A 27,301-nucleotide genomic window follows, 5' to 3' on the forward strand; every position below is an offset into this window, starting at 1 on the left:
GATTGAACAGCGCGAGCTCTGAAAAAAGCAGCTGCACCAGCGAATGAGCCATGCGATGCCAGTAATGTCAGTCGCCTTGAGTCTGACTATAGTTGGAGATACACAACGAGTGTGTGTCTGTGTCAGTATGTGGGGAGTGGGATGGATGGAAGAAGGGAGAACAAGATACAACAATATGAAACATTTTGGGCATGCAAGTCAGATGACAGCAGATTGTGAACACTGATTAATCAATGGATTTGGTATCAGCAAAGCATTCGCTGCCGTTCTTTTCGACATTGTCGTAAGTGCTAATTCAACACTTCGGCACTCGACTGGACCTAATACAAATAAAAGCCAATAAAGGGGTACAGTTCTGGCACTGAAATAACTTTTTTCTTTTACTTTGAGCAATATGGAAATAAACTCCAGTCACTGCCAGTTTATTAGGTACACCTCTCTTGTGAAATTAATAGAGTCCAACACCATTGTCCAGCAATAAACAAATATGGAGTTTCTAATGAAACAATTTGGAATATGGTTAAACAGTTATCAGCCTGGCCTCTTACTGTACTATCGGACTGAATATCCAGCATTTTTCCAATGATCTGTGTCATTATTTTTCGTTAGCCAATTCTCGATAAAATTCTTTATTTAAGAAATAATGCTATTTTGGCTCTGATGCAGCCACGTCTCTATTTTAATTAAACACATGAAAGATACAACTGAACAAAGGCATCTCGACAACGTTTTGTGATGGAATTTATCTAATTGTAAATTTCGAAATCGGACACCAAGATTTTCATTCTCACTGCAAATATATATAAAACTAAAACAACATTTGTAGAGGTGTACTTTGAACAATACAATCATTATGGAGGTAGTAGTGTGTGCTGCTGATTAATTTTACAGTGGTATACTAGCAGTCAGAACAGTCCGAATATTGCATATAACAACAGCAGAGTCTGTGTTCCACATGTTTTTGTGACCATTGGAAGGTGACTATTTACAAGAATCACATTCTGTATCGCTCAGCAGCCAGATGATCCAACATCCACGTCACCAGTAACCACTGGATGTAAGCTGTGGATCTGCAGCTGCCATCAAGAGCAGAAACAGCAGTTTTCACAGTCAAAGAACCTGGAGTTTCCAAGACCAAACAAGGTGCATCAGATCAGGAGCAAGTAGAACATGCTCCGTGTTTTCTTCAACATTCACATGTTTGTGCACCATGAATCAATCTACCAGGGTCGGACTGTCCAGGCAGAGTTCTACTGTAACGACGTCCTGATACGTCTTTAGCTCAAACAACCTGAACTATGGCACAGTATGGCCATGCAGGTGCTCCAATGCGCCGTGAGCCCAGTCATAGTACAGATATTACGCACAGTTTTTTATGGCCACAACAACACAATTTCCACTTGACTTCTTCCCCTTCTCTAAAATGAAATTTAAATGGAAAGGTTGCAGTTTTGACACACTGTAGGAGATTCAGTGATAATGTTGTACATATTGAGACCTCCAGGGAGTGTTACAAGTGCTGCAGGAGTGTTATATCGACAGACAAATTTAAAATCAACAATAATTTTTGATCTTTATCGCCACAGTCTTGGAATTTTTTGATCACTCCTTGTATATACAAGAGTAAATCAAATCATACAAAATTGTATTTATGATGAACTCCAGTTTAAACGCACCACAAACTGCATCCTTCTGTACTTGACAGTGTCTTTCAATAATGATTTTTCCGTTCAATGCTAAATACTTGGGTTGAGTTCCAGCAGTCATTTCCCTTTTTTTCTGGCTGGCAAAATATGCAGAATCAGTCAGCTCCAAGGTTAACAGAATCTCCTATTGAATTTTTTATCTCTCCTCGCTCCTCACGGTCTTTGTTGGCAATAAGCAATGTACTAAACATATAAGGAGGAGGCTTCTAATTTTTTTTTTTTTTCAGCCACTTTCATCGGTTAAACAAACAGCTGGAAATTATATTAGCTATAGTTTTAACTTAACTTTGATTCTGTAAATAAACTTTCTGGAAAGTGGTAACTGTACTCGGCCAAAGATTGTTTGTTAGATTAGCAAACGCCACTCTGTAATACCACTCTGTAATTGCAAGCAGACTATGTTTCTGCAGTTGAGGGAGACCAACAGAGTGCTGACTCCTCTCTGATCACATCACTTCTTGTTTCAACAGCCATTTCTAGTTTAAATTTTATGCTTATCAGATAAATAATTGAAGCCTATCAACTTACTGCCTGCCAGATTTGGACCTTGAGTATTTACCCCCTTGAAAAATGAGCTACGACTCCAGAGACAGCTATTACTACTATTTTTACATGTCGAATAGATATTTAGTCAATATTTGATTTCTTACATGCACATCTCATTTTCTTTTGTACTTTAATTAATCAAATTAAAGCTGTAGTGCATCCGTCTTCTTAGCAAAGTCAAGCAGATTATGGACTTGTGCTGAATCTTTTTAGTCCATGATCATTAATTTAAAAAAAAATAAAATAATGTTGATCCCTACATTTATTTAGAGTAAATTGGAAGATTGGGATTTAAAAACTGGTTTCAACTCAGTCTGAGACCCAACAACCTGCACTATCACGGACAAATAATGTAACTGGAGTGAGAGGAAAAGGTAGATGGATAATGAGGGAGAGAAACAGCAAAGACAAGACAGAAAATAAAGGAGAAAATCAAGAAGACAATGAGGTAAAAGAAAGAGGATGCAGAAGGAGAGCGTGACGACGGAGAGAGAAAAGGCAGTGGGAGAAAGAGAAAGGCAGCTAGAATGAGGAATGATATTTATAGAAGGAGACAAAGCCTGGTGTCTGTTACCTCGGGGGGCTCGGAGGCTCATCTTTCTGTTTTTTCGAATCAACACTGATGCTTCCAACTTATTGTCTTTCGCTCGCCCTTTTCCACCATCGCTCTCTCTCTCAGATTGGGTTACTGTCTGCCTGCAGGCCTCTGCTGCAGCCTCATCAGTCCCTGCACTCCACACTGATTGTGTTTACTGGGCAAACACGTAATGCTTTAGTGTGGGCGCTCTTGTACTTCTATCTTTATGAGGACCACGGGTGGGTTTCTATCCCTACGAATGTAATTTTATATCGCTGCAGTGCAGCAATATAGATAATAATATAACACATCTTCGCAAAATGTATTTGTGGAAAATAATTTTGGGAAAACAATCACGATGGAGTGCCTGTTTTTGGCAGTGAATTCTTTTATCACAAACCAGCTTAGCAATTTATCTCACATTTGACGAACTACAATTATCTTATGTAGTGTTTTGTTCGTCAATCCCCAAATAATCAAGCGTTAGACCTTGAGAGCAAGGACATTTTGACTTCTTCACAGGACAGCTTGAGGGTTCAGACGTGGTTGTTTGGGTTAAGCATAGAATGAGGTTGTTGTTAAGGACAATTTAAGCTTTGTGGACGGGTAAATAGGAATCATGCTGCAGATTGGCTTAGATTTATAGTTCAATGTTCATTTAATCCACTGATTGCCCCCGCTTACCAGAACATACACTGTAAGTGATCAATACATCCTTACATTGCACATGCTTTAATTGTATTCATCACAATAACAGTGTTTTTTATTCACTTTGCAATATGAGTGAGTATGTTTGCCTGGTATCATACCTCAACATGAAACTAATAGCGTACAGTCCCAGTGATCAGGGTTAATAATTAACTGATAATCAATAGAACACATATATTACCTTTAAGGCAAAAGACAGAGTACATGCCAGAAGCTGTACTGCTGATTTACTGTAGTACCTGGTTTCGTCACCAAGTGGAGCCTCTTTCTGTTCAAAGAGACGGACTTACAGGTGTGTTTGCTGACAGTCCGTAGAGGTCGCATTAAACAAATACACCCCCTGCTGCCCAACTGGCAACTGTGGCAGTGATGTTGGTGAACTCTGCAGCATCAAGTGGAGAAAAGGCAGTTTTCCTGTTTAGCCAGCTACCTGCAGCTCATACTAGAACTTTCAAAAGCTGGACGAACACGAACTACAGTAAACAAGTCGATTCATCATGTAGATCAGGTATGAACATTACTTTGATATAAACTACTGTAAAGATGTCAATACCGTTATTATGTTATTTACTACGGAAGATATCATTTAACGGGGTGTTTACCTTATCTGTACCAAAACAGTTTTATCAGCATGTGTAGAGACATCCATTGTCTCGCATTCATTTCAACAAGAAGTTGATTTTTGGTTGTTCGAGAGGCTGACTATCAATTAAGTTAAATTTGCATCCTTGCTTGGCGAGGTAAATATTCATGGACAAAAAAAGACAACGCAGTGGATCTGAAAATGAGCAGCTAATCTTTCTTCTTTTTATCTCATCCTCATTTTTAGTTGTCCCCAAAGGTATCAGAAAATTGACGGCGTAACACCAACATGCAGGTATACTTTTGAGGATGCTTTTGTTAGGTATGGGATATAGCTACAGCGGCCACTGCACCAGCTCTTTACTCTGGCTTCAAGGCAACCCCTATTGCAGAACCATATTCAGTTCTATGCACATATTTGTGAGAGTTAAGATTATGGAACGCACTATGTACATTTTTGAACTGATTAACCATCAAAAAAACAATACAAAAGACCCATCACTATTAATCAATTAGTTTTCAACTATTAGCTTAATTGCTACCAAATTAAAGAACCAATTATATGATTTGAGTAATAAAATAAAAAAACTGTGTAATTCCAGCTTCATAATCATATTCTTTTTCAGGTTTCTTTACTCCTCAGTGACAGTAAACTGAATGTCTTTGGGCTGTGAATAACACAAGACATTTGAGTCAGTTTTTTTTTTTACTACTTTCTGACATTTTCTAGAGCAACAAAATGATCAATCCATCAAGAAAACAATGATCAGAATAATTGACAATGAAAATGATTGCATCACTGTATCATAGAGCAAAAGGTGTTTGGTCAACCAACAGTGCAGAACATAAATATACTACAATTACAAAATAACGCTCAACGCTTTCACAAACCCCAAGCATCAAACTTTGGACTTAAACAATGACTTGATTATTAAAATAACTCTCAGTTCATAGTGTGTTGAACAGCTGACAGCTCTTATGTCAATCAAGGCTCTCATAAGTATGTATAAGTAAAACTAAAACCACGTGTGTTTATGTTTAGTGTCTGTTTATGTAAAAGATCTGCAGGAGCCAATAAGCCATATGTCTGCATCAAAGGTATGTGGGTTTATGTGCAAGGATGAGTGTATAACTTATGTACAGTGTGCTGCAGTGTGTGCACGTGTTTGGGTTCTTACTGTAGCCTGTGTCTATTTGATGCGATGAAATAAACCAGATGCATCTGGCCGTACTGTATTTGTATTTGCATGCGGGTACACACTCAATCACAATTTGATGCCGCTCTCTAATCACTCAGAGCCAAACTGAAATTAAAAACCCAGACAAACACAAACAGACAAAAACACACTGCTGAGGCCAAAATTATAGATGCCTCAGTTTGCATGTGCTCTTTTGTGCACTCTCCTTTTCTTCTTCTTTTCTGTTTTGGGTCGCAGCGGCCGTGTGCACTGTGATCACGAGGTGTTAAATCGACAAAAGTGGAGTGGGTTTATTTTAGAGCAATCAATGGGGTCTTCTTCCTTTTCAATCTTCAACAGCCCATTTGTCCCCAAACCTCTCCTACTCTCCTGAAAATTGCATCCACAATTCACTCCCTCCTCCACAAATTGTATTTGTCTGTTCCATCTAGTTTCTTCGTCCTCCCTGTACGATTTTATACCTTCTTGCCGTTCTACACCTCGTTTCATTCTCCCCTTGCTTTCTCTTCTATTTCATTGTTTTCTTGTATCTTCTTCTCATCTCTTGTTCTTAGCCTCATCTCTACATCCATCATTCCTTCCCTGAATCTGGGAGCCATAACTGTCACCAGCTGAAGTGGGAAAAGAGATAAGTGCTGTCGTACAAAAACCCTGGGGGCCGGAATGACACTTTGCTGGACTGAGCATCTCTTCGGCAGCAAAATAGCTGCAACAAGCTGCATAATTATCGAGCTGATTTCCCAGATATGTGCTCGTCGTGTCGGTCTTAAACCTCAGGCCTGAGTGGGTCCGATCAATGAGCTGCCTGTAGTATTATCTCATTAGTTTGTAGATTTGTTGTGACTAATATAAAAAACAAAAAAACACTTCCTCTCATGCCTACTCCTGTACTTTTTTTGTAAGCCTAAAAATGAAAGGAAGCTTTACCATAAACGTGAGTTAAAGACGACATATATCTTAATTGAATTGTCCTACTAAAGTCAGAGAACCATTACAAAACAAGGAGAAAAGTAGTTGTAAACTATCCCGTGTTCATATTGCACTTTGTTTAACAAACAGCCTTAACTTTTTTCTACTTTGTTAAGGTGTTAAATGTAAACTTAGATTTCTTTTGGAGTTGCATTACTGACTGAAATGATAAGTCCTCTTTTTTCTGTTTATTTCTATTATGTGGGTTTCCAGTTAAACTCAGTTTTGCACCTTAATATGTAAACTTGATTTCTGTTTGTTACTAAGCTGCATTATCCATTGACATAAAGTCTGTCAAAATAAAATGAACTTAAATTAAATAGCCATTTTGCAAAGGAAAATCATTTGATTAATATACCAATCATGAAGAAGAGTGGACAGATTGATTAAGAGCCAGTAAATAGCCTAGTTGAGGCCTGAACACCAGTTTTTCAGAAGTAGCTACAATGCAGTAGATACTTCATACTCTCATGAAAACGGCACTGAAAGAGGTTCTGCAGGGTGGTTCTTGTAGTTGGAACATGCACAAAGGCTCGGGCTGCCACAGAATGGCCTGCAAGTTCCTGCAGTGGAAAATGGCCCATTGTTCTCATCCCTGTAATTGCTGATACATGGGAACATCCCTGATTTGTGTTCGGGTGGGAAAGTCACTCCCATGTCTCTGTACTCTCCCCATCTCCTTCTTGCTGTGTAGTAAAGTCTTTCCATAATAGCAGGCAGGTCACAGTTTAACCAGGAAGTCAGTCTGTAAAGTCTAATGGATGTTTATAACAGACAGTTTGGATACTAATTTTACAGGTTTACATAAAACCTGTGTGATCTTCTAACTGCTTGTTCTTGGCTTGGTTTTAATGGTGCTGCTGCCTTCCCAGGCTTCAGCATTTAAACTACTACTGATGATGACCAAAGGTGGGAAAAAGACTTAAGAAACCCTTTGAACACCAAAAGCCATCGGTATAAAAATATACTATTTATAAGAACCAGAAACTGTAAAAACATAAAGAATTGTCTGACGGTCCATGAACTAATGTTGCGTGACTTTCATTTTTGTCAGAAAACTTAACGAAATCTAAGCCTAACACTGTGTTACTTAATAAAACTCACTGTATTCTAAACGTCTCATTAAAAAATAAAAATAAAAATCCCACAACAAGCCATTTGCTCTAAGAAGACTGAAATTTTGTGCTCCTTGTAACCCAGTTTGGCTCAGCTGTGACTAACCTAATTACTATCGGTATTTCATTGAGTATATTCTTTAAATTAGCCCTGCTTTGACGTATTAGTTGCTAGTTATGTTGGTCCTGGTGCTGTAAGCTGGTCCTGACATTTTTAGGTCTATGCTCCAACTCAGGTCAGTGTGATATGTTTTGTTCTGTAATATTTTTGATCAATTAAAGCTGCTTTATTTGATATGGAAATTAAAAAATACTTAGCTGGACTGTTATAAATGTATGATTTTGACATTTCTTTTATTGGAGCTGATTTATTAAAGGCCTTTTTTGGGGGATTTTATGACTTGTGCACAAGTGGGATGTCTGATTTTATTTTAAATTTCGTACAATAAATCAGAAACATTCTTTTTGGATTCTTCGGGGGGGATTTATTTGTTTATTTATTTATTTTGAAACTTTTTTGTGCCATAGTGCACAAAAAATGATTGTGCTTTCTCTACTTTTAGCCAAAGTTGTGATGCTTCCATAGAGGTGTAGTAGAGAGAGAAAAAAAAAAAAAAAGAGCCAACAGTGAGTAAAAATGTGGCAGGAGCCAAAAAAACAACATCCACAACCAGCTTGGGATTCAGGGTGTTGAACAAGTAAAGCTGGCACGAACGTACGTGACATCGCTGATCACCAACATAACGTCTGCACATGCTGCCTCCTGTTCGCTCTTGATCAGTGGAGCCATTTAATGGGAGGCTGACAGACACCAAAGAAAGACGGAGGCTCCCCAGAGTCGCTCAACAGGGTGACGTTTGTGTATTATGGTTGGGTTGCTGTGGTTGTTAACAGGGGCCCCTAATCCCGGGGCCGGGCTCTAATCCTGCCACCGGTCTGCTGTGGACTGTGACCCTGATGGCGCGTGTCTATGAAGGCCTCCCCTCCACACAAACACACACAACCTCTCACAGCTGAGGAGGCACAGCAGCTGAGACAGCAAAGGACCCCATTAAACTGAATAAACACACACCTCTTACGTACATCCATGCAGAGCGGACACACAAAACATCCACCACAGAAGCTCAAACTGACACAGCTCCACAGAGTGCACACAACACAACAAGGATGATGCTGCAACACACACACACACACACACACACCAGCAGCTGACGGTGCCACAGCAGCCTTACAATAACAAACAGTTGAGCTACTAGAAATACCACAGCGAGAGAGGATACTGGAGGCCTGAAAACTGAAACCAACACGAAACGCATCCTGCAGATTCCAGCAGCAAAGAGAACCGACTGAAAAATGACAAACATTTTTATTCAAGCCCGACCGCTGCGACGGGCCAATCAAACCCTTGATTAGGCCTTCGCTGTAATTTGTATAACAAATCTCTGATTATATTCGCTGCTCCGATCCAATTAGAGTTATTTGTGATTGCTTTGTGAATATAGTCGTCACAATCAGACCGACAACTTTCGGCTACGTGAAAAAAGGCTTAAATTTAGATTGTAAGAGAACGGTGATTATCTGGCTCCGCAATTAAGCAGATTGTACGACAAAACACAATTACTGTTTTACCACTTAACAGTACAAACAGTAATGTAAGCCTCCAGACACGCTACAGTATAAAAATAACTCAAAACTGTTCAATCTTGTACTGAATATGTTTGTTTTTACTGAAGGTTTGGTTATTTGAACTGTGAAACAGATGGAACACATAAAGCAAACAACGACCACAATGTCGAACGCTAACAGCTATTCCCTGATGCTGAAGACAGATGCTAACAAATGTGACCAAAGAAAAACCTAAGAGGAAATATTTTTCCACAGAGAAACAGCAGAAGTCCCAGTTTTTAGACAAACAGTAGGATTTGAGAAACAAAAGGTTGTAGCAAAATAAATGTCATCGTAAAAATTGCGTAACGATGGTAGCATTTCAATGTGATTAACTGATACAGTATCAAAATACTGTATCTATTATTTCGGCTTTTAAAGCGTCCGTATTCAAAAGAAAAGTTCTCTTCAAAGCTGGACTCTAATGTCTGTGCATGATCCACACAAAAAACATGTAACGTGGTGTATTAGAAAACATTAGAAATTAACAATATGTTAAAGTAATGTGACTCAAGCTAGTTTTCCTTTATCACACATAAAAGAAAAAAATAATAAAACCCCGACTATTTGATAAAAGAACACTAAACAGAATAGTTTCCAACACTGCAGTCTCTATCCAGGCATCAAGTTTCAGCTTTTGTAAGAGAACAAAAAAAAGAACAAAACACATTTCAAGCAACCCTTAAAAAAGTGAATTTGAAAACTGTGGCGCTGCTTTTGGAACAAATACAGTGTTTATGACTGTACAGTACTACGGCCCCACACAAACTAACACAATTATTTATAAACTTAGAAAAAGACCGATTTAACCCATCAGAGCGAATCATCCAAGAAGTATGAAATGTCAGGCTTAAAAAAAAAAAAAAAACAGAACTGAATCAGTAGTATTATGCAGTGAACTTATGTCCTAAAGCAGTAGTACAGTAATATTTAGTAGGCGAGCATTTATGTTGGGAAAAAGCAGTTCGTATTTGTACTGCTCAGACTTTCTGTGGGCGTCCCAGCATTCAGAAACTCACTGTCAAGTTCATGAAACCAGTTTGACTTTAGCTTTGTAACATGGTGCATTATCCTGCTGGAAGTGATTTAGAGGATCTGTGACCATGAAGGGATGCACATGGTCTACAACAATACACAATAAGGCTACAGCATTATGAGCCCCAAAGCGCACCAAGAAACTATTTGTCCTCTTGTTTGGGGGTTTCTTTGAATCAATCCTCCAGGCTATTTGTTTCCTCCTTTTCTGTGCTGGTGGAAAACCAACAGCAACATGAACTACATGGAGGAAAAAAAGCAGGACTGTGATTTTTGTAGCTACTTTGATAAAAGTGGTGTTTTCGTATACAGAACTAATTGTTTCTTTTAATTCTTCTTGTATATTTTGAACACTTTTCCACCAGCAGCATCCTGGACTGTTGGGACTATGAATACATAACACGAGCACATAACTCTGCAGCCTCAGCAGAAACGTCATCAACAAGGTGTTTCGTCTGCTCACTGGATGTTTGTTTTGGTTTCTCTCAGCACTGAGTAAACTCAACAGAGTGTTGTAGTGAAAACCAGCTTTTTCAGAAATACTGAAACCAGCATGTTTGGCACCAACAATCACAGTCACTGGAATGATTTTAACCCCTTTGTGTTGTGCATAATGTCAACATTAACTGATGAACTAAACTGCAGCCACCTAACTTGACTTCCTAATGAAGTGTTTAGTGAATACATTCAAAGTAAAAATTACATTTTGGTCCTTGAGAATCAAAAAGGTAAAAAAGAAAAACTGTACAAATGGCTGACTTACTGGGCTGAACAGCCACTAAACAGTCACTAAATGGGTTTAATTAGGGATGAATAGAGCCAACAATGCCCAGTGTTGTTTGACTGGTGGTGTGTCAGGGCACAAAGGGCAACATGAGGGGATCTGTTTTTTACAATATGCATGCAGTTTGTGGAGTAAAAGAAGAAAATGAGGTGACCAAGTACAGCAATAGCTTGCAGAAGAAAAAGAATGAAAACAAAAATCAAGAAGGTTTCTGAACTTGCTCCACAACAGTAGGGTGTAAAGATGACAGGAAGAGGCTAAAGGGAGGTAGCAGCATGTGGCAGCACGCAGCTGAAAGGTCGAGCTGTGGAGCACTATCTGGCAGCAGGCCGCCAGCGGGTTTGGATGGACGCTGAACGGAAGAAGAGCTGACCGGTTTGTTCCACACTTTCTTTCGCATGGTGTGCTTAAGCCAGCGTGGGCCGCCTCTTAAAACACACAAGTCACTGCACAAAAATACACATTTACTTCACCGGGCGGTCCTCTGGACAGTAACACAATAACATGACCCCTCTGCAAAGCACCCATAAATTTACTCAATGGTGCATCCGAGAAACCCACGAAACTAGTACAAACTTCAGATGCGCCAAAAGAAGAGGTCAAGCCGGAGTTCTCTGCCCGACATGAAAAGGCAAACTGTCTCTCTGTGTTTATAATAAATAAACCACCATGTAGAAGTCAGGGAAAAACACCTTAAGAGGAGTAAAGGTGAAAGGAGGACAAGAGAAGACAAATAATGGCTTGAATTGGGAGAAAAAATAATTCTGCAAAAGAAAAATAAGGATGCATAGAAAACAGAACATTGACAGGGAGCAAAGCATTGGCAAGTTTCACACTCATTTAATAATACTTTTTGTAATGCTGTTTAAAATTAGATAAATCTAAGACGTAAAGGTCCATATAGAAGTCGGCAAAAAAAAAAATTTACGAAGAAAAAAAATGTGAAAAGAGGACACAAGAAAACTAGGATGGAAATGTGTGAGAGAAAAATAACTTAAATTGGGAGCCAAACTGACAGAAAGATGAGGATGCATGCACAGAAGTACAGTATAGGAAAACAAAGCATCTGCCAGCTTCACCAAGTACAGTTAATATCACTTTTTGTAGTATTGTTTAAAATCAAATAAAAAACTAATTTGTAGGTGCAGCGAAGACAAAAATGTAAGTTGTCAAAAAAGCGTGCAACAGGAGCACACAACTGCGAAACCAAAGATTTTCGGGTGCAAATTAAGTCACGCAACACATTTAAAATAACATTTCAGAGCCTGCTGACACTCTGCGAAAGACAAGAACTGGAGGATGGATACTCACTGTGAAGAAGAGGTCCATGATGCGGGTGTCCAGCAGCGCTTCCCTCCAGGACTCCGTAGGTTTCAGCGTGACGTTCTGCGTGGCCTCGAACATGGCGATGTAGTGGCGCCCCAGTGATTCGCCGCCAGTTAAGGCCAACAACAGCATGAAGAGGAGAAGGAGGAGGAGGAGGAGGAGGAGGAGGAGGAGAAAACACCAGCTCCTGTCACTACGCTCCTCTCAGTGGGGATATTTTGGTCTGTGTTTGTGTGAGTCTTTGGTTTGTGGCAGCAGAAACTCACTTGTTAATTAAGCCTTCCTCTCATTAACCCTGTCAATCGTTACTCCACTGACGGTTTTGTTTTTCTCACCCTCCCCTCCTTTGTTTCTTTCTCCCTCGTCAGCTCTTCACTTGCTTTTACCCACACAGCAAATCTTGCCTTCTTTCCTCACCCTCTTGTCCACTACGTTTCCCCTTCCTTCTTCCCTCCTCCGGCTCTGTTTTCTTCAACTTCTTTCCAGCCTTTTACCCTCTGACTCGCCTGACACCTTCTTCCCTACTTGTCCTCTCGTTCACCCCCTTCTTCCTTCCAGCCCTCCCTTCTTGTGCTCTCAGTTTTCTCTCCTCTGCTTCCTCAAGACGCTCTCTCGGTGCAGCCAATCGAGACTCTGCATAGCTTTGCCTCTTTGTCCACTCCTGTAAAGACGTCCTCGAGACTCCTCGCAGCCCTGAAACACTCCCTCTAACTCCTCGGCCAATCGCTTCGCCTCTCTTTGCCCCAATAACACACACTTACTTAAAACTTGTGTCACACTCTTTTCCTGTTTTGTCAATCAGCGCTCTCTTTCTGAAATGCCATTCTTTCCCTCTCCTTGCACACATTTCGTCCTCATTTCAACCCACAACACAATCGCACTCTGTTCTGACATTAAAAAGCGTTTCATCTTAATGTTCCTTTTCTTTCTTCTCCCAAACAAGTCTTTCTTTCTCCGTTCACCCTCCACAACACACACACAGTCTCCTTATTTAAGACTTTCTCTATACCCACAAGCTTTTCAAAAAAAGCCACAACACACACTCTCTTTCTCTCCCTACACAACCGCAACACTTCCTGACCTCATTCAAAAGTTCTAAAAACACACCCATGACGAGCTGAGCTCATCAAGAACGGTCCTCTTTACAACTCCTTTCCACGCTTCCAAGTGAGGTTTTTCTCACTCCCAGACACACTTTCCTCAATGAAAGCATCTCACAAACCCACAACACTCTGCACACACAAATCACGCTGTCTTGCGTCTCTCTTTATTCCCAAAAAACCCTTTCTTGTCATTGTTTTAACAGTAACATTGTGTCAAAGCACATCAGCATCTTTGCCTATTCATCAATTTATTGAACAGAACAATGCGTGAGAAAACTTCTTTTACATTTATCGACTTCTGAAAAGGACCTTTTTCCCAACTTTGTTTTTGAGATGTGCAATCTTCAGTCTTATCTCATTTGAGAACAACTCAACAAAACTCTTCACAGCCTCTCTTCAGCGCTTCTTCCTCAACAAAACAAATGGACTCCTTAAAAACCCGAGGCATGCTTTACATATCAACTCAGGCCTGCAACTAACAAGTATTTTACTCTTGACTAACCTTCCGATTGATTTCTCAACCAATTTTTCAGTCTCCACAGTGTCCGAAGAAAAGGTAAAAACTTCAAACAATCCATAACCCAAATATATGCAGTTCAAGACAAATCAGCAAATCCTCACAACTGAGGAGAACGTTTGGCTTTTTTTTTTTAGAGCAAATGATTAATTATCACAGTTGCAACCAGTCAGAGCCGAATATGTGCTTTCAGCATTCACAACGCAATGCTGTCGAGGAAATCTACTCAGACGTGTCACACTACAGCATCATTTACTCTGATTTAAGGGTTCTTGGATAAACACTTTTTTTTTTTTCCCACTTCATTTGCAAGTCATGGTGTATGTTGATATACAGGCAAATGAGTGAGAAACAGAAGATAAACAGCGAAGAGTACGATTAGGTTGCAAAAAGAAACACAACAGCAGGAAATACTTCAACTACAGAAAGGATGATGTCGATCAAAAACAGGTGTTCTGTCGGTCGTGTCCTATTTTCAGTCTCAGAATCCCAAGTTAAGTTTGGATGTTTTGTATATACATACCACACGAGAAAGGTTCCAAACAGCTTTTTCTAGCTTTTTTTTTTTGTTTTCGATGCAGATAAATTGTGCTACAAAGCCAAGAATAATAACAATTCTTTTCAAACAAAGTCATGTAACGCTTCTGGTGAAACTTGCTGTATTTATTCTATCAAAATATATGTTGCAGAAAAAGCAAATAAAAGTCTTTTATTCAGATATGATGCAGTCCTACTGCGTTTTGTTTTTTGTTGTAACAATTAACTAATGAACTGATTCAGCTCTAATGCAAACCCAAAAGGTTAAACTATCCCATTAAATGGAAATATTCAAGTTATAATTAGCTTTTTTCCATTAAAAGTAGATGTATTTGTGGAAAGATATTTAGGCTTCAACAATATTTGGTGGCAGCTTGGTTTCTACTGATTGGCCGCTGATGGATGAGTGAGTAATCAAAATTTAAAAATAGTGTGAAAATTATTTTATCGTCTCCTTTACGTGAGAGTGGATTGAGGACGGTACTTTAACAGCTGCTAGATTATATTTAGCATCTATCTGCGCACCACCACTGCCACCAAAAGTGACTTACTTTTTCTTGCTTTGTGTCTTTATGTCTCCATATTTTTGTCTCTTTGTGAATAACAACATAAACATACTTTTTTTTTTCTTAGACACACTCTTGCATTCGGTTTTCCGCACACAAAACACATTAAAAACCCACACAAACTTGTATCCCGACCCTGTGGCTCAGTGACAGCAGAAGGCGGAAACTTTCAGAGGAATGTCCGATCAAAGCCAAACAGCGGCAGAGGCCGGCAAGGTCACGCATTCCTCCGACACCAGCCCACAGTCACTCCCCGTGCACACACCCCACCACAACACACCACACCACACTTTTCGGCACAAAAGTTGGCACCTGTTTAAGGGTCTGTAAGTGTCCAATGCTTGGCTTTCAGGCCTTGTTAAAAATAGTCGTGGTGAGGCCGAAGACCTCTGACTGAACCTTTCTAAAGACAGAGGGAATGAGAAAGACCGGTTAAGTAAGGGACGTGCTGCGATGACTCAGTTCGAGTTTGTTTTTGATATTTCAGGTTTTAACCTTCTATCATGTTTTCCAGTAAAAGCCTCCCTCTTAAACTTGATTTTAGGCATTATTTTTGCCTGACTTCACTGTCAGTCTTGATGTTTTCATGAAAGTAGCTATTTTTAACCCTTCCTTTGACATCCTGAATCAAATCCTTACACACTAATCATAAATAAACAGACACAGAAAAGAGAACAAAATATGTTAATATGAGAACAAAGAACAAAACAAAAACAAGTGCTGCTGATGAAGTCCTACAGCACGAAGACGGAGACAGTCTCCTCGGGGAGGGACCACCTCAGTGATCGAGGCTGTACAAACCCTCCTAAAGATCATATGACTGAGACAAAACTCACAAGAGACCTCAGGAATGATAACTACACAGCTACCTCAGCTATGTTCACACAGATGGACAGAGATGTAATACAGTCTGACAGCAGAAACGCTGCAAGCGTGTTCCATCACTATGAATTCCAGACTATTTTAATTTAAGCGCAGGATGCAAAAACAACTCAGAAAACTTCAAACTTATTATGTGGATGTTGTATTTTTACTAGAAGTACACAAAGTAGGGATAAAATATCCAAAATATCGTGTTACAAGGTTTTTGTTTCCTCATCACCTTTCTTCTTCCTACTCAATTATGGAGACCACGGGGCAATTATAAATGAATGTTTGAACTTTAAAGTCTTTAGGTGTGAATTCAGGGTACGATTTATAGAATACATTATGATGCACTGGTGCCAAATGCTTATATTTTAATTGAAAGCATGCAGGTGCTCTACATGGATTCTCTACCAGATTCACTACTAAATGATTACCTGGGGTGACGCTTATAAAATATATGACATTAAAGTGATGAAAGCAAATCAGAGAGATAAATCGATAAAAATAACACATTCAAAATGAACATTAAATAACTCACACTGACGCCACAATGCAGTAAATAAATATAAAGTTCCTGCTTTTTGCCTTTCAGGGGTCCTTTTTCTTCTTTAGTTACAGATATTGCCTGTATCATCTTATAATGTTTCGCAAAACTGCTGTATTTCATTAATTCCATTGGTATCGTGAGCAACAATGCACCAAGAATATGTATCATGACTTCCAAACAACAATAAATGAGTTAACATAAAGCAAAACTTTAGGATTTGTAAATAATGGCTTGAGAAGGAACAAAAAAGCATTTGTAATAAAGCGTAGCATGTTTACTAGAAAGCTGTGTCTAAAGCTGTGCCTGGTTATCTCTCGATACTTGTAGTAACTGAGGAGGTCATCTGTGATGTTAATCTGCATGTCCAGAATGCTTGAAGGCCAAATTCTACCATAAACTACCTGCATATTTTGTGAGACAGAGGTTCTGCAATAATTCTAATAGTGCGTGAATCTGCATCTCTCTAACTCGGGGAAGTCTTTTTTTTTGTTTGTTCTTGCAAGGTTCCTTTTGCTTCTTTCTCATTTTTAGAAATCTGGAGGCTGCTTTGGCAGTTATAATGAAAGTTTGGAGTATTTTCAACGTAAATCCTGAAGGCTCACGTCGCTACACAGCATGGAGACCCAACCACAGAGAGCTCAAATCCATCAGACAGGGAACATTTTGCTGTCTTGAAAAAGGCTCACCAGCTGATAACATCAGAAAATATGAGTAACACATAGACCTCACTTATTCAGTGCCAATACGCTGCAACGAAAACAGATACCTATGAAGATATTTCTAAATATTACATATAAAATAAATACCAGTCTTGTCCAAATAGGGCTTAAGATAAGATGCCTTTTGTCTTTAAAGCAGCAGCAGTGAAGGTATTTCTAACAAAGTGCGATTTAAAATTTCCATTTTGGCTGAACCTGAATTAGTGTACAGATGGTTACTGTACGGCTGCAACTTATTCATTAGTGATTGTAAGAACACAAAATACTTGTTTTTTTTCATCAGTACAAAACTAGAAAACTAAAACCACAAACATTCACAATTTGGAAAGTAGAACCAAATGATTCACAGCTGCATTAGATGTGTGTGTGTAGCAACATGGATCCATGCTGAGGGAACTTCTGCACAAGTTAATACTTTAATGTAGCCCTTGTGTACTTTATTTGGTTTTAAATAAAGATATATGACACGCAACATCTATAAAGCGGCAAAGAAATTACAGCTGTTTTTTTTCTAAGTTCCCACCGAACTATCGTAAAACATTTATGTGCCGTCCTGAAAACAACTTACATGACGTAAAACTAAACTACTACTCTTGATTAAGTGTTCACTCGGTGCGAGTTCGGGCTTTTGAATTCAGCGGAAAATCTAGTTGCTGAGTTGACATGTGAATTTACAACCTCGACCGCGCTCGCCAACGAAAGAAAGATGGACGGTGTGTGAGTGTAGTGTACATGCCTCTGGGATGAGTAATGTACATGGAGTGACTAGGACATGTGGCTGTGGTTTGGTGGGTTTTTAAAAGACATCACCTGCTACTATGTCAACGGTTCCAGCAGGCTCAAGAATAACTAATGTGACACGTCAGTTTTCCACTGCAAAGATAAGACGAACTGACAGACACACACACACACACACACAAGCACACACAACCGACTCAGTACACAGCCAGCGTAAACCGCCGACCGCAGGCGTTTAAATCAAACACGACTAAAGAGACTCGCACACCCAGAGTTCTCACATGCAGCTGCCAAATTTGCAGACATATAAACACACACAGTAATACCTTAATTAACACCAGACAACAGGCAAACACCAATAAAAGGGCTTTTTGCCTGATCCTACAGTCACTTTGGCAGAGAAACAATCAGCGTTTCAAGTTCAATTTCCTGCGCTGATTCTATTTATTGTGACCAAAACGAGCAGATCTTTTTTCAGCTTCGTGTGACAAACACCGTCCAGTATTTATGGATTTGCATGTGAACCTTAGCCCAGGTACGGTGCATCAACGCACAGCTCTCCACTTCAAAGCATGACAGAACATAGCTAAAATAAAAAGCCGTCGCTCTTTTCTTCATGGGCTGTAATTCAGATGCCGTGCATGATCTACAGCTACAAAACAGTACACGTAGGCTGAACATTTTCTGAGACCACAAAACCAAACAACAAAATACTTCAATACTCAGAATACCCAGAATCTCAGAATTTTTCTGGGTTTGGCATTTTGTTCCTGCATGTTACCCAAAGTGAACAAGTTGTAAATTAAATACTACAGAACTTTCCAGAACACTTCAGCGCCTGCACAAATATGTGTTACAAACAAGATGAAGCATTACCGCCACATTAGCAAATCTAAGACTGTCCTTTAGCACACCAGTGCTAAACGGTAACATTAGCATGCTGACAAGCCCACAGTGACATTACTGATTTGCTGATTGGTCGAAAATATAATGTTTACCGTGATCGCCATCTTACTTTAACATGTTAGCATGCCACATTTAGGTAATCAGCCTAGACCATAAGGAATATCATCAGTTTTTCTAGATCATTGCACAAATTGTATTTTTTTAACAGATCATGTCTTTGTCTCTTAGGATCCACAAAATTATTACATGGCCATAAATGCCAACAGTAAAATTTATGCAAATTCTTTCTTTGCTATGAAAATTGGTGCAGACTTTTTTTTTGTCAAGCTATACAGAAGTTGCCAAGGAATTTCAGTGAAAATGTCAACTGTGAGTCATTCCATCTCAAATAATTCCATTTTTAAAGCGATTTCTCCTCAGCCATCTCTGATTTGCTTGAATTTTTTATAGCACGAAATATGGATATTAAAAGAGATGCTTGTGAAACTGTAGCTTGACATGACATTCTTTCTGAGGCCAAACTTTCCAAAAATTACCTGCCAACCCACTTTCAGCACCTGTTTTTCACACAGTAAAGTTTGAGGCTATGTTTAGATGATAACTTCTTATAAAATATATTAAACATTAGGTCTATGCTGACAAAGTGGGGTCACAAAAGATCAGGCGATTTAGCAGTATTTTTTATTTTTTTTTGTGATACCACTTGTTGGACCTGCTCAACCAGTTCAATTCAATTCAGGTTCAATTAAACTAACTTGTAAAAAATGTTTGTGATCAAGTACTTCATAATAAAAAGTATTCTATATGCTTTGTTTTATATTATTATGACGTGCTGCTAGTGGTATATCACTAGTTGACTTTTACCTTATCATTTTTTAAAATAATTTTTGTTTAAAGATGGAACTTTTATTGGCTTTTTTCACATTTTAACTCACCTATAATTACAGACTATTTGATCTACTTGTCCAACATTACAGATTCAATGGCAAAGCAATGGCATGATGAGAATTTCCCCTTTTAGCTTTAACAGTTCCTGAGATATTGTCATTTAAACGTAGATTTAAATTTCAACGCACAAAAAACACATTTGAAATATCAATCTAAAATTTCACGTGTACCATTTTAAACATCCATCTTTATGATTAGAAATTTAAAGCAAATCAGAAATTAAAAAAAAGAAGACCACCTAGGGAAGCGCCTCAGTTGTTTTATGGACATTGAATATCTTGACAACACTTCATGGCAATTCATGAAATATTGGGGAAAAAATAGTGGACCAAACAACTGATGGATCTGTAAACCCTGTATAGATGTGCTACTTCTCGATGCCTTAATATCTAAACCTTCTGTCTGTCAATGTGACTAATCTAACTGTTCGATTTCCGAACCTTTTATTATGTTGTCAAGTATTAATTTGTTGGTTTTTTTTTATTTATTCCTTTTTTAGATTTTGTGTTCCCCTCTCCAGGTTCTGCAATCAGAGGCAAGTTTGCAAGTCTGTAATTAGTTTCCAGATGAGGAAACAAAAGCATTGTTTGCAAATGGTTACCTCATACATAGAATGTGTGAGTGTGTGGTCTCTTTTATTAAGCACCTCCACAGCAAATACTAATTCCGTTTCAGATTTCATATTCTCAGCTCCTTCACAACAATCAACAGCGTCAACAATTTGCAGACGTCTCACAAATGAGCTTGATAGTATTTTGGTGGCTGTTTTAAATAGCCAACAATCAGCCTATCTCAGCAATCTCAATTTTTTGCAAGCCCCGACAACCTTGATGCTCGAGGATCGTGGATTAGCAAGCTTCTCCCGTATCCTCTATTCATTATGGCTGATCCTCGCCGAGGATGAGTCGGCCGCACAGGAAGACTAGCTGAGCGTCTGCCAGCGGCCGTGCGAAGACCGCAGCGCTATGCTAAGGCGCGTGGTGGGGTTTAAGTGATATATCCTGCCATAAGACTCCCCTGCAGCCTCGCCATGTGAAATAACAGTCCAGGAATACTTCCTCGGCGACCCCACCCCTCCCTTTACTTTTCACATTTCCTTCTACTGTTTGGCCCCCCTCCCCATCTGTTTGGGCAGCAGTTGTCATTAATTCTGTCTCTGCTGAGTTGAACCAATAAAAAACCAATTACACCACTGTTCTCAACGTCTGCTTGTTTCTTCAGAATCAGAAAGTATGCATGAAGGTAGCGCCTCATATATGACTGTGCGTGAATTTCATTAACAAGTGTCTTATGTTTTAAGAGTTGTAAGAAGTGAAATGAGGAAATCTTGTACAGGACGGGAATATTTTTCATCGTAAAATGGCATGAGAAGAAGTAACAGTAAAAAATTCTGGCTTTTATTTTCAATAGTAGGAAAAGGAAAAATGTGCTGAAAGTGAGTCGACCAGCAGTTTTTGTTTTAAAAATCTACTGAAAGCAGTGGATAACTTCTGTGATTGTCAGAGTGACAGCGGCAATACCTTAAAAAAAAATCTATTTATATCTTCTTTTTTCTACTTTAAGTCTCACACAATCTTAAAGAAATATGTGTGCCGTCCATCAGCATATGAAGCATCTGTAACGCTCCCTCCCGCCTGTGTTTAGACAGTAGTCGTAACAGATTCTCTGAATAGGTCAGGGCCAAGGCAAACATCCAGCATCAACTTACACACTTCTAATCCTAACCTTAACCTGAGGGCCAAAATGCCTATAAATTGACCTCTGACTAGCTAATGAGAATACTGAGCTCGGCTGAGACAAGTGTTGGGCTGACAGTCGTCTCTTTGGCACGAGAATAACCCCTAATCAGGGGAAGTTAATGCCACTTTTATTATGCTAAACTAGGAATAGACCGATTATCGGCCTGGCTGATTATTATGGGTGATATTTGACATTTTTTCTATTATCTGCGTTTTTTATTGAACAATTATTGATGAATAAAAGCTCTACTCCAGGTCTGATGCAGCTTCCTCTCTCTGTCGTCAGTCCGTGGTGTCAGAAACATCTCAAGCAGAGATTGCAAAAAAAATATAGAAGAACAGCAATGGAGACAAACTGGTACATCTCAGTTGATCCCACATAAACACAGGAGAGCATCTTAATTTACTCACTCCTATTTCTATTGTACATATTCAATTATTGTCACCCGTACTAATGAAGAAGCCTAGTGATGAATGACAGGTCCCTTGTGATCACATGCTGTGACAAAATTACATCTAATCTTTATTGGGTCAAAATATCAGTTCTCTGTTTTGATTACCAATAATTGGCATCGAGCCTAAAGAAACAACAAAAAAAACTTCATCAGTCGATTTGTACGTCAAACTATAAATAAAAAGAATAATCCAGAGGTGGAGGTCTGCTAAATACAAGTCAAGCAGGAAATGAAGACAACAATGCCTCAGTGAAAGAGGCAGGGAAGGCCATGCTTTAATTTGAAACAACTTGACTTGTAGTGAGCTGATGCACCGTGAAATCTACATTCCTGTCTCGTGAAGAAAACAGAGCAGATGGGAGAAACCTGCCACAGAACAAGGCCCCACTTGAACTGAATGAATTTGGAGATTCCCCCACACACCACAGACATCTGAACAACATAAAAAGCCCCCACATACGCTGGTTTATGCGGGAACTCTGAGGCAGCAGGGACGGAGGGTTATCTACAAACAAAGTACTTGAAAGTGCTTGACATGGTAATCTAAAAATTTCCACACACTATCTTAAAACATCCGTCATTTTTTGAAAGGAAAAATTCAAGCAAATCAGTGATGGAAAACAGAGAGAGGGAATAGCCTTAGTGAGTTTATGAACACTGAATTTCTGCACAAAACTTAATGGTGGTTCGTGAAATACAAGTGATGGACTGAACAAGTGACGGGCAAACTGCTTCAGAACAAGGCCCCCACTTCAGCTGCAAGAATTTGGAGATTCCCCCACATACCACAGACATCTGAACAACATAAAAAGCCCCCCACATATGCCGGGTAATGCAGGAACATTAGGGCAGCAGAGACGGAGGGTTATTTATCTGTCAGCTCGGACACCCATTTACAGCACCTGACTGCCGCCACAGCCTCGAGGCCCGACCGCGACCCTTGCCAGAGTGAAGCCGAGTGCCGAGTGACACGTGTCGTAGCGATGCCTGGGGAGTGTGTCTCCACCAGATGACACCAGAGCCGAAGGGCCGAGGTTCAGACGGCGGCGGCGGCGAGGACAGATGACAGGCATGCCGCTCGGTTCATCTGAGGGAGGGAGGCTGTTTGAAAAGGCCTATTGAGGAGCGCGCGTGTGTGCGGTGCGTATTTGTGTGAAAGGTGGCCGCTGTCAGCCACGCAATTAAAGAGAGGCCCCCTGATACATACACTGGCATACGTTCACATCGCATCGCGCCGGCACAGGCGTGTTGTGACACTTGCAGACAGGCGGCCGCACTCGCTCAGGCCTCCCAGCGGTCTTCATCAATCCGTTCTCCTTTTCAACAACCGCCCAGACACTTAAAGACCCTGCACACACTCACATGCACGCCGAATTTCAAGGAGAATGCCACTTGATTTAAGAATTCATATGCTATTTTTATGGCCCGAGACAGTGCATTCAACATTCATGACAACTCAACATCAAGAAACCAGAGAACAACAGCTCTATTTACATGCAACTAACACCACAAGGAGACCTCTATTTATTTATAAATTATCCAGCTATCTTTACTCCACAGCCATGAAGGTTACTTAATGATTTTGCCGTATACTTCAGGTGGCAGAGATCCACACTTAAAAACATTTAATGCTGTCGACCTGTGAAAATACCAATGTCAAAAGTACTTACATTAAATGCGAAGCGTACAGTCTATTAAGTTTAAGTGCAAGTGCAAAATCTAGCTACTGTTAAGAGAGTTGAACTTTGGCTGCATTTGCAAGAGATTATTCTAAGCTCTCCTGAGCAAACTGAAGAATAAATGTGCCGTTAAGTGTGGGCAATGATGACTACATCTTTAGTCATGCTATATGTAGTTCTATAACATTATAGCTACTGTCCAGAGGAAACACTGATCAGCCACGACATTAAAACTACTGACAGGTTAAGTGAATATCTGCTGATTATCCGGTTACAATGGCGTGTTTCAGGAGGTGGGATATATCAGGCAGCAAGTGACCTTCAGTTCTTGAAGATGATGTGATGAAAGCAGGGAAAATGGGCACGGTAAGGATCTGAGGCACGAGGACTGAGAGTAAAAACAGAAAGTCTTTTAGGGTGTTTCCGGTATGCAGTGGCTACCAAAAGTGGTCCAAGGAAGGACAACTAAGAAAACTGGTGACAGAACCATGATCACCCAAGATTCACTGATGCACGTGGGGAGTAACGACTGGTCCAGTCTCTCTAAAGAGCTGCTGTAGCACTAATGGCAGAAACCCTTAGTGCTGCTTAGATAGACATGTGTCAGTTTCCATGCTAAGCCTTGTCCACCACTGAAAGCACCTACAATGACCCAGCAGCAATGCAAGAAGGTAATCAAGTATGGTGAATCATGTTTTTTTGTTGTTGTTTTTCTTACATCATGTGGATGGCCAGGGTTTGACAGTCGGGCTTTTTCTGTGGAAGTCAGCTTGACAAAACTAAACCCCAGTCAGAGATAACAGGCATCATCAGAGTGGTTATCAACTTTCTTTGTCAACTCAGGCATTGTGCTATAGACTCTGTGCATGTTAACATAAAAAGGGGTGTGTAACACGTCATGTGACTCTTCTGTGATCCAAAATGAACCAATGGAGTACCGCCTACTTCAGTCAACAAGTTGTTAAAATGAGAGCTACGAGGAATATAAATTATGACAGCAAAACACGCTGTCACTGCAAATGATGCAAGACAGGACTGTTGGTAGTAAACTTCTAATCGTGTGTTAATATATTTATTTTACTGATCGATGCAGCTGCTGATCTCTAACTGACAGCTGCACATTCAAACTGTTAAACTTTAAGCTTCATATATTTAAACGTGATCTTGTATTGAAGTGCATTTAGGTCTGACACTGTCCCATAAGGCAGGATTTCACTTTAATTTTTTGCCAAATCAAAGTGAAATCAATGTTACTGACTGAATATTCTCTGCAATAAATATCAGACGAATCATTTATTTTATTTTCTAATCTGTTTTCCATCAGCTCAGTACCAGCAGAGTAAATGGACTGAGCAGTAAATCAGAACCAAACATAAAAACATATTTATTTATGTGATTCCTGCATCGGCAACTAAATACATGTTGGGTTCCGATGGCAACATGATGCATACAGTGTGTGATACTGTAACTAAACAACTTCATTTAGTGGTTTTAGTAAAGTAGAGCTTTGAAAAGTTTACAGATAAAACATATTCCCTCAGCTGAGAATCTGACTCGCTCCTAAAGAATCGTCAGGAAATGATTTGTTTGAATGAAGGCGCTTCTTAAAGCCGATTTAAATCTGAAACTCTGCTCCAGACCAGGTTAGCTCTGCAGCATCAGTTACCATGGTGATCTAACAGGTTAACTGAGAGACACCTTTGGAACACTAAAAACTCTGACTTTAGGCTCAACATACCTGCTAACCTACTAATCCCACTTCATAGTACAGCCCACAGGTGAATTGTTTATCTGGGGAAAAGATGGCAGCAGGATGGGCTGTAGGAAGGCAGTGTGATGCTCTGGACAGTGTTCTCCTGGGAAAACTTGAGTGCTGGCATTCACATGAGTGTTCCTTTGACAATAATGTAAAGACTGTTGCAGAACATGTGCAGTCCTCAATGGAAACAGCCTCTTTCAGCAGGATAATGCTTCCTGCCACACTTCAAAACTGTTCAGGAATGTTTTGGCAAAGCTGACAAAGAGTTCAATGTGTTGATTCAGCGTTTTTGGAACTCGCTAGAAAACAATCCAGCTTGCATTTATCAGATCATAAAAGATTTTCTGTTAATATTAGGTGTGGGACTTTAACGCAAAAATAACGCGTTAAAGTCCCACACCTAATATACTTCAAAACGTTAATTACGATTAATTAATTACAACAAAAATAACATGTTCAAAAAAGTAATGCATTTAATCGCAGTTTACATCCAGGTAACACGGAATGTTTGTCAGTGCCCAATTTCATGGTCCACCAATCACACTGATGTGCAACATACGTCAGCGCTACGCTAACAACAACAAACACGGAGGAATCCGATGAGAGAGCATTGCTTGGACTGATGGAGGGCAAGTTTCATTTTAAAAAACTGCCTGATGGAAACCTTGACAAGAGCCTGGTTATGTGCAACTTATGCAAAAAAGAATTTGCATCCCACCAAAGCACATCAAGCTTACGGTACCACCTGAATGCAAAGCATGTTGTAGCAAGTACAGAAACTGCCAGAACTGTTAGCACTAGCAGTCCTGGATAGCGACAAATTTTTTTATCGCGTTATTTTTGATGTAATTAATTAATCGTAACTAAAGTGTTAAAGTCCCACCCCTAGTTAATACCTTTCTGCCTGATATTAAAAACACCTTCAGAGTTGTATGGAGTTCAGGCCTCGACGGTTCTGAGCTGTTTTGGTGGCATGAGGGTGGTTTTGACTTGACTGATCTGTTTATATATCTATATATGTACTGGGGTATAATGGCAGTACAGCACATTGTCTAAGAATTGCTTCAAAATCCATTTATATGTGTGAATAACCCCCAGGAAAAAGTCTAGATCTGGCTAATCCATTAAAGTAATTACCTTGCAAATCCAAGTATTTCATCACAAAAAACCCTGAGTTTCAACATTGCCCACAACTGCTTAACACAGACAGATAGCTAAAGGAACTTTATCCTGGCACAGAGGAAACAGTATGTATAATATAAGCACACCATATCCATACTAATCAAACTGAATAGATGCGTAATATTTAGTTGTTTTACATCACTTTCAAGTCCACGGTCACCCGCTTTAACCTCAACCTAAAAGGTCCCCGACATGTCCAGCAACTGCTCTGGTAGCTTCGTATAGACACCCAACACTACAGCAAAATTAAACTGTTGTCTAAAAATTGACTACAAAAGCTCTTAAGACTTAAAAGTGCATCTTTGAGAACACACACATATCGAACTGAGCGTGCCGGGCATACCAAGGGGAGCCTCAACAAGCCAAGGCAGGGGGTGGTGTGCTGTTGGAATGATGCAGGGATGGACGCACAGACACCTCTTTGAAAGTGATACATGGCCCTGGCTGGCAGCAAGCGCCACTCCAGATCCCCTCAGACAGCAGAGAGGATGCCAGGCTGTTGGGATTTAGGCCGTAATGAGCCTGGCTGCACACACACACACACACACACTAAGTGCCTAAGATCGCTCAACAATGCGGCCAACTGCAAAGATAACATGGATGTGTGCACAAGAGATGAACTACAAAGCAAAACTGACGGACAGATATGCATTCCTGGGCATCGCATACTTGCACACACCCAGACACACAGCAGAATAGCAAGGAGGATATATTGGCCATTATAGGGACAATGCACACTCATCTGCACAACAAAGCCCTGTTCATGTCTGCAAAGACATTCAAGTACTCAGGAACAAAGTAAAACACTAACCTGACTCTCTTCTCTT

General features: G+C 39.8%; 1 protein-coding gene across 1 annotated transcript in view; it reads right to left on the reverse strand.

Moving 5' to 3' along the window:
• xpo4 (exportin 4) overlaps positions 1-27,301 on the reverse strand; it is a 79,550-nt gene that overhangs the window by 36,660 nt on the left and 15,589 nt on the right. Inside the window, exon 7 of the mRNA XM_008305763.1 lies at positions 12,198-12,310. Within this exon, the coding sequence (XP_008303985.1) occupies positions 12,198-12,310 (113 nt within the window). The remainder of the gene's footprint in view (positions 1-12,197; positions 12,311-27,301) is intronic.

The sequence above is a fragment of the Stegastes partitus genome, unplaced genomic scaffold, assembly GCF_000690725.1.
Source record: "Stegastes partitus isolate 25-593 unplaced genomic scaffold, Stegastes_partitus-1.0.2 Scaffold2608, whole genome shotgun sequence".
NCBI lineage: Eukaryota > Metazoa > Chordata > Actinopteri > Pomacentridae > Stegastes > Stegastes partitus.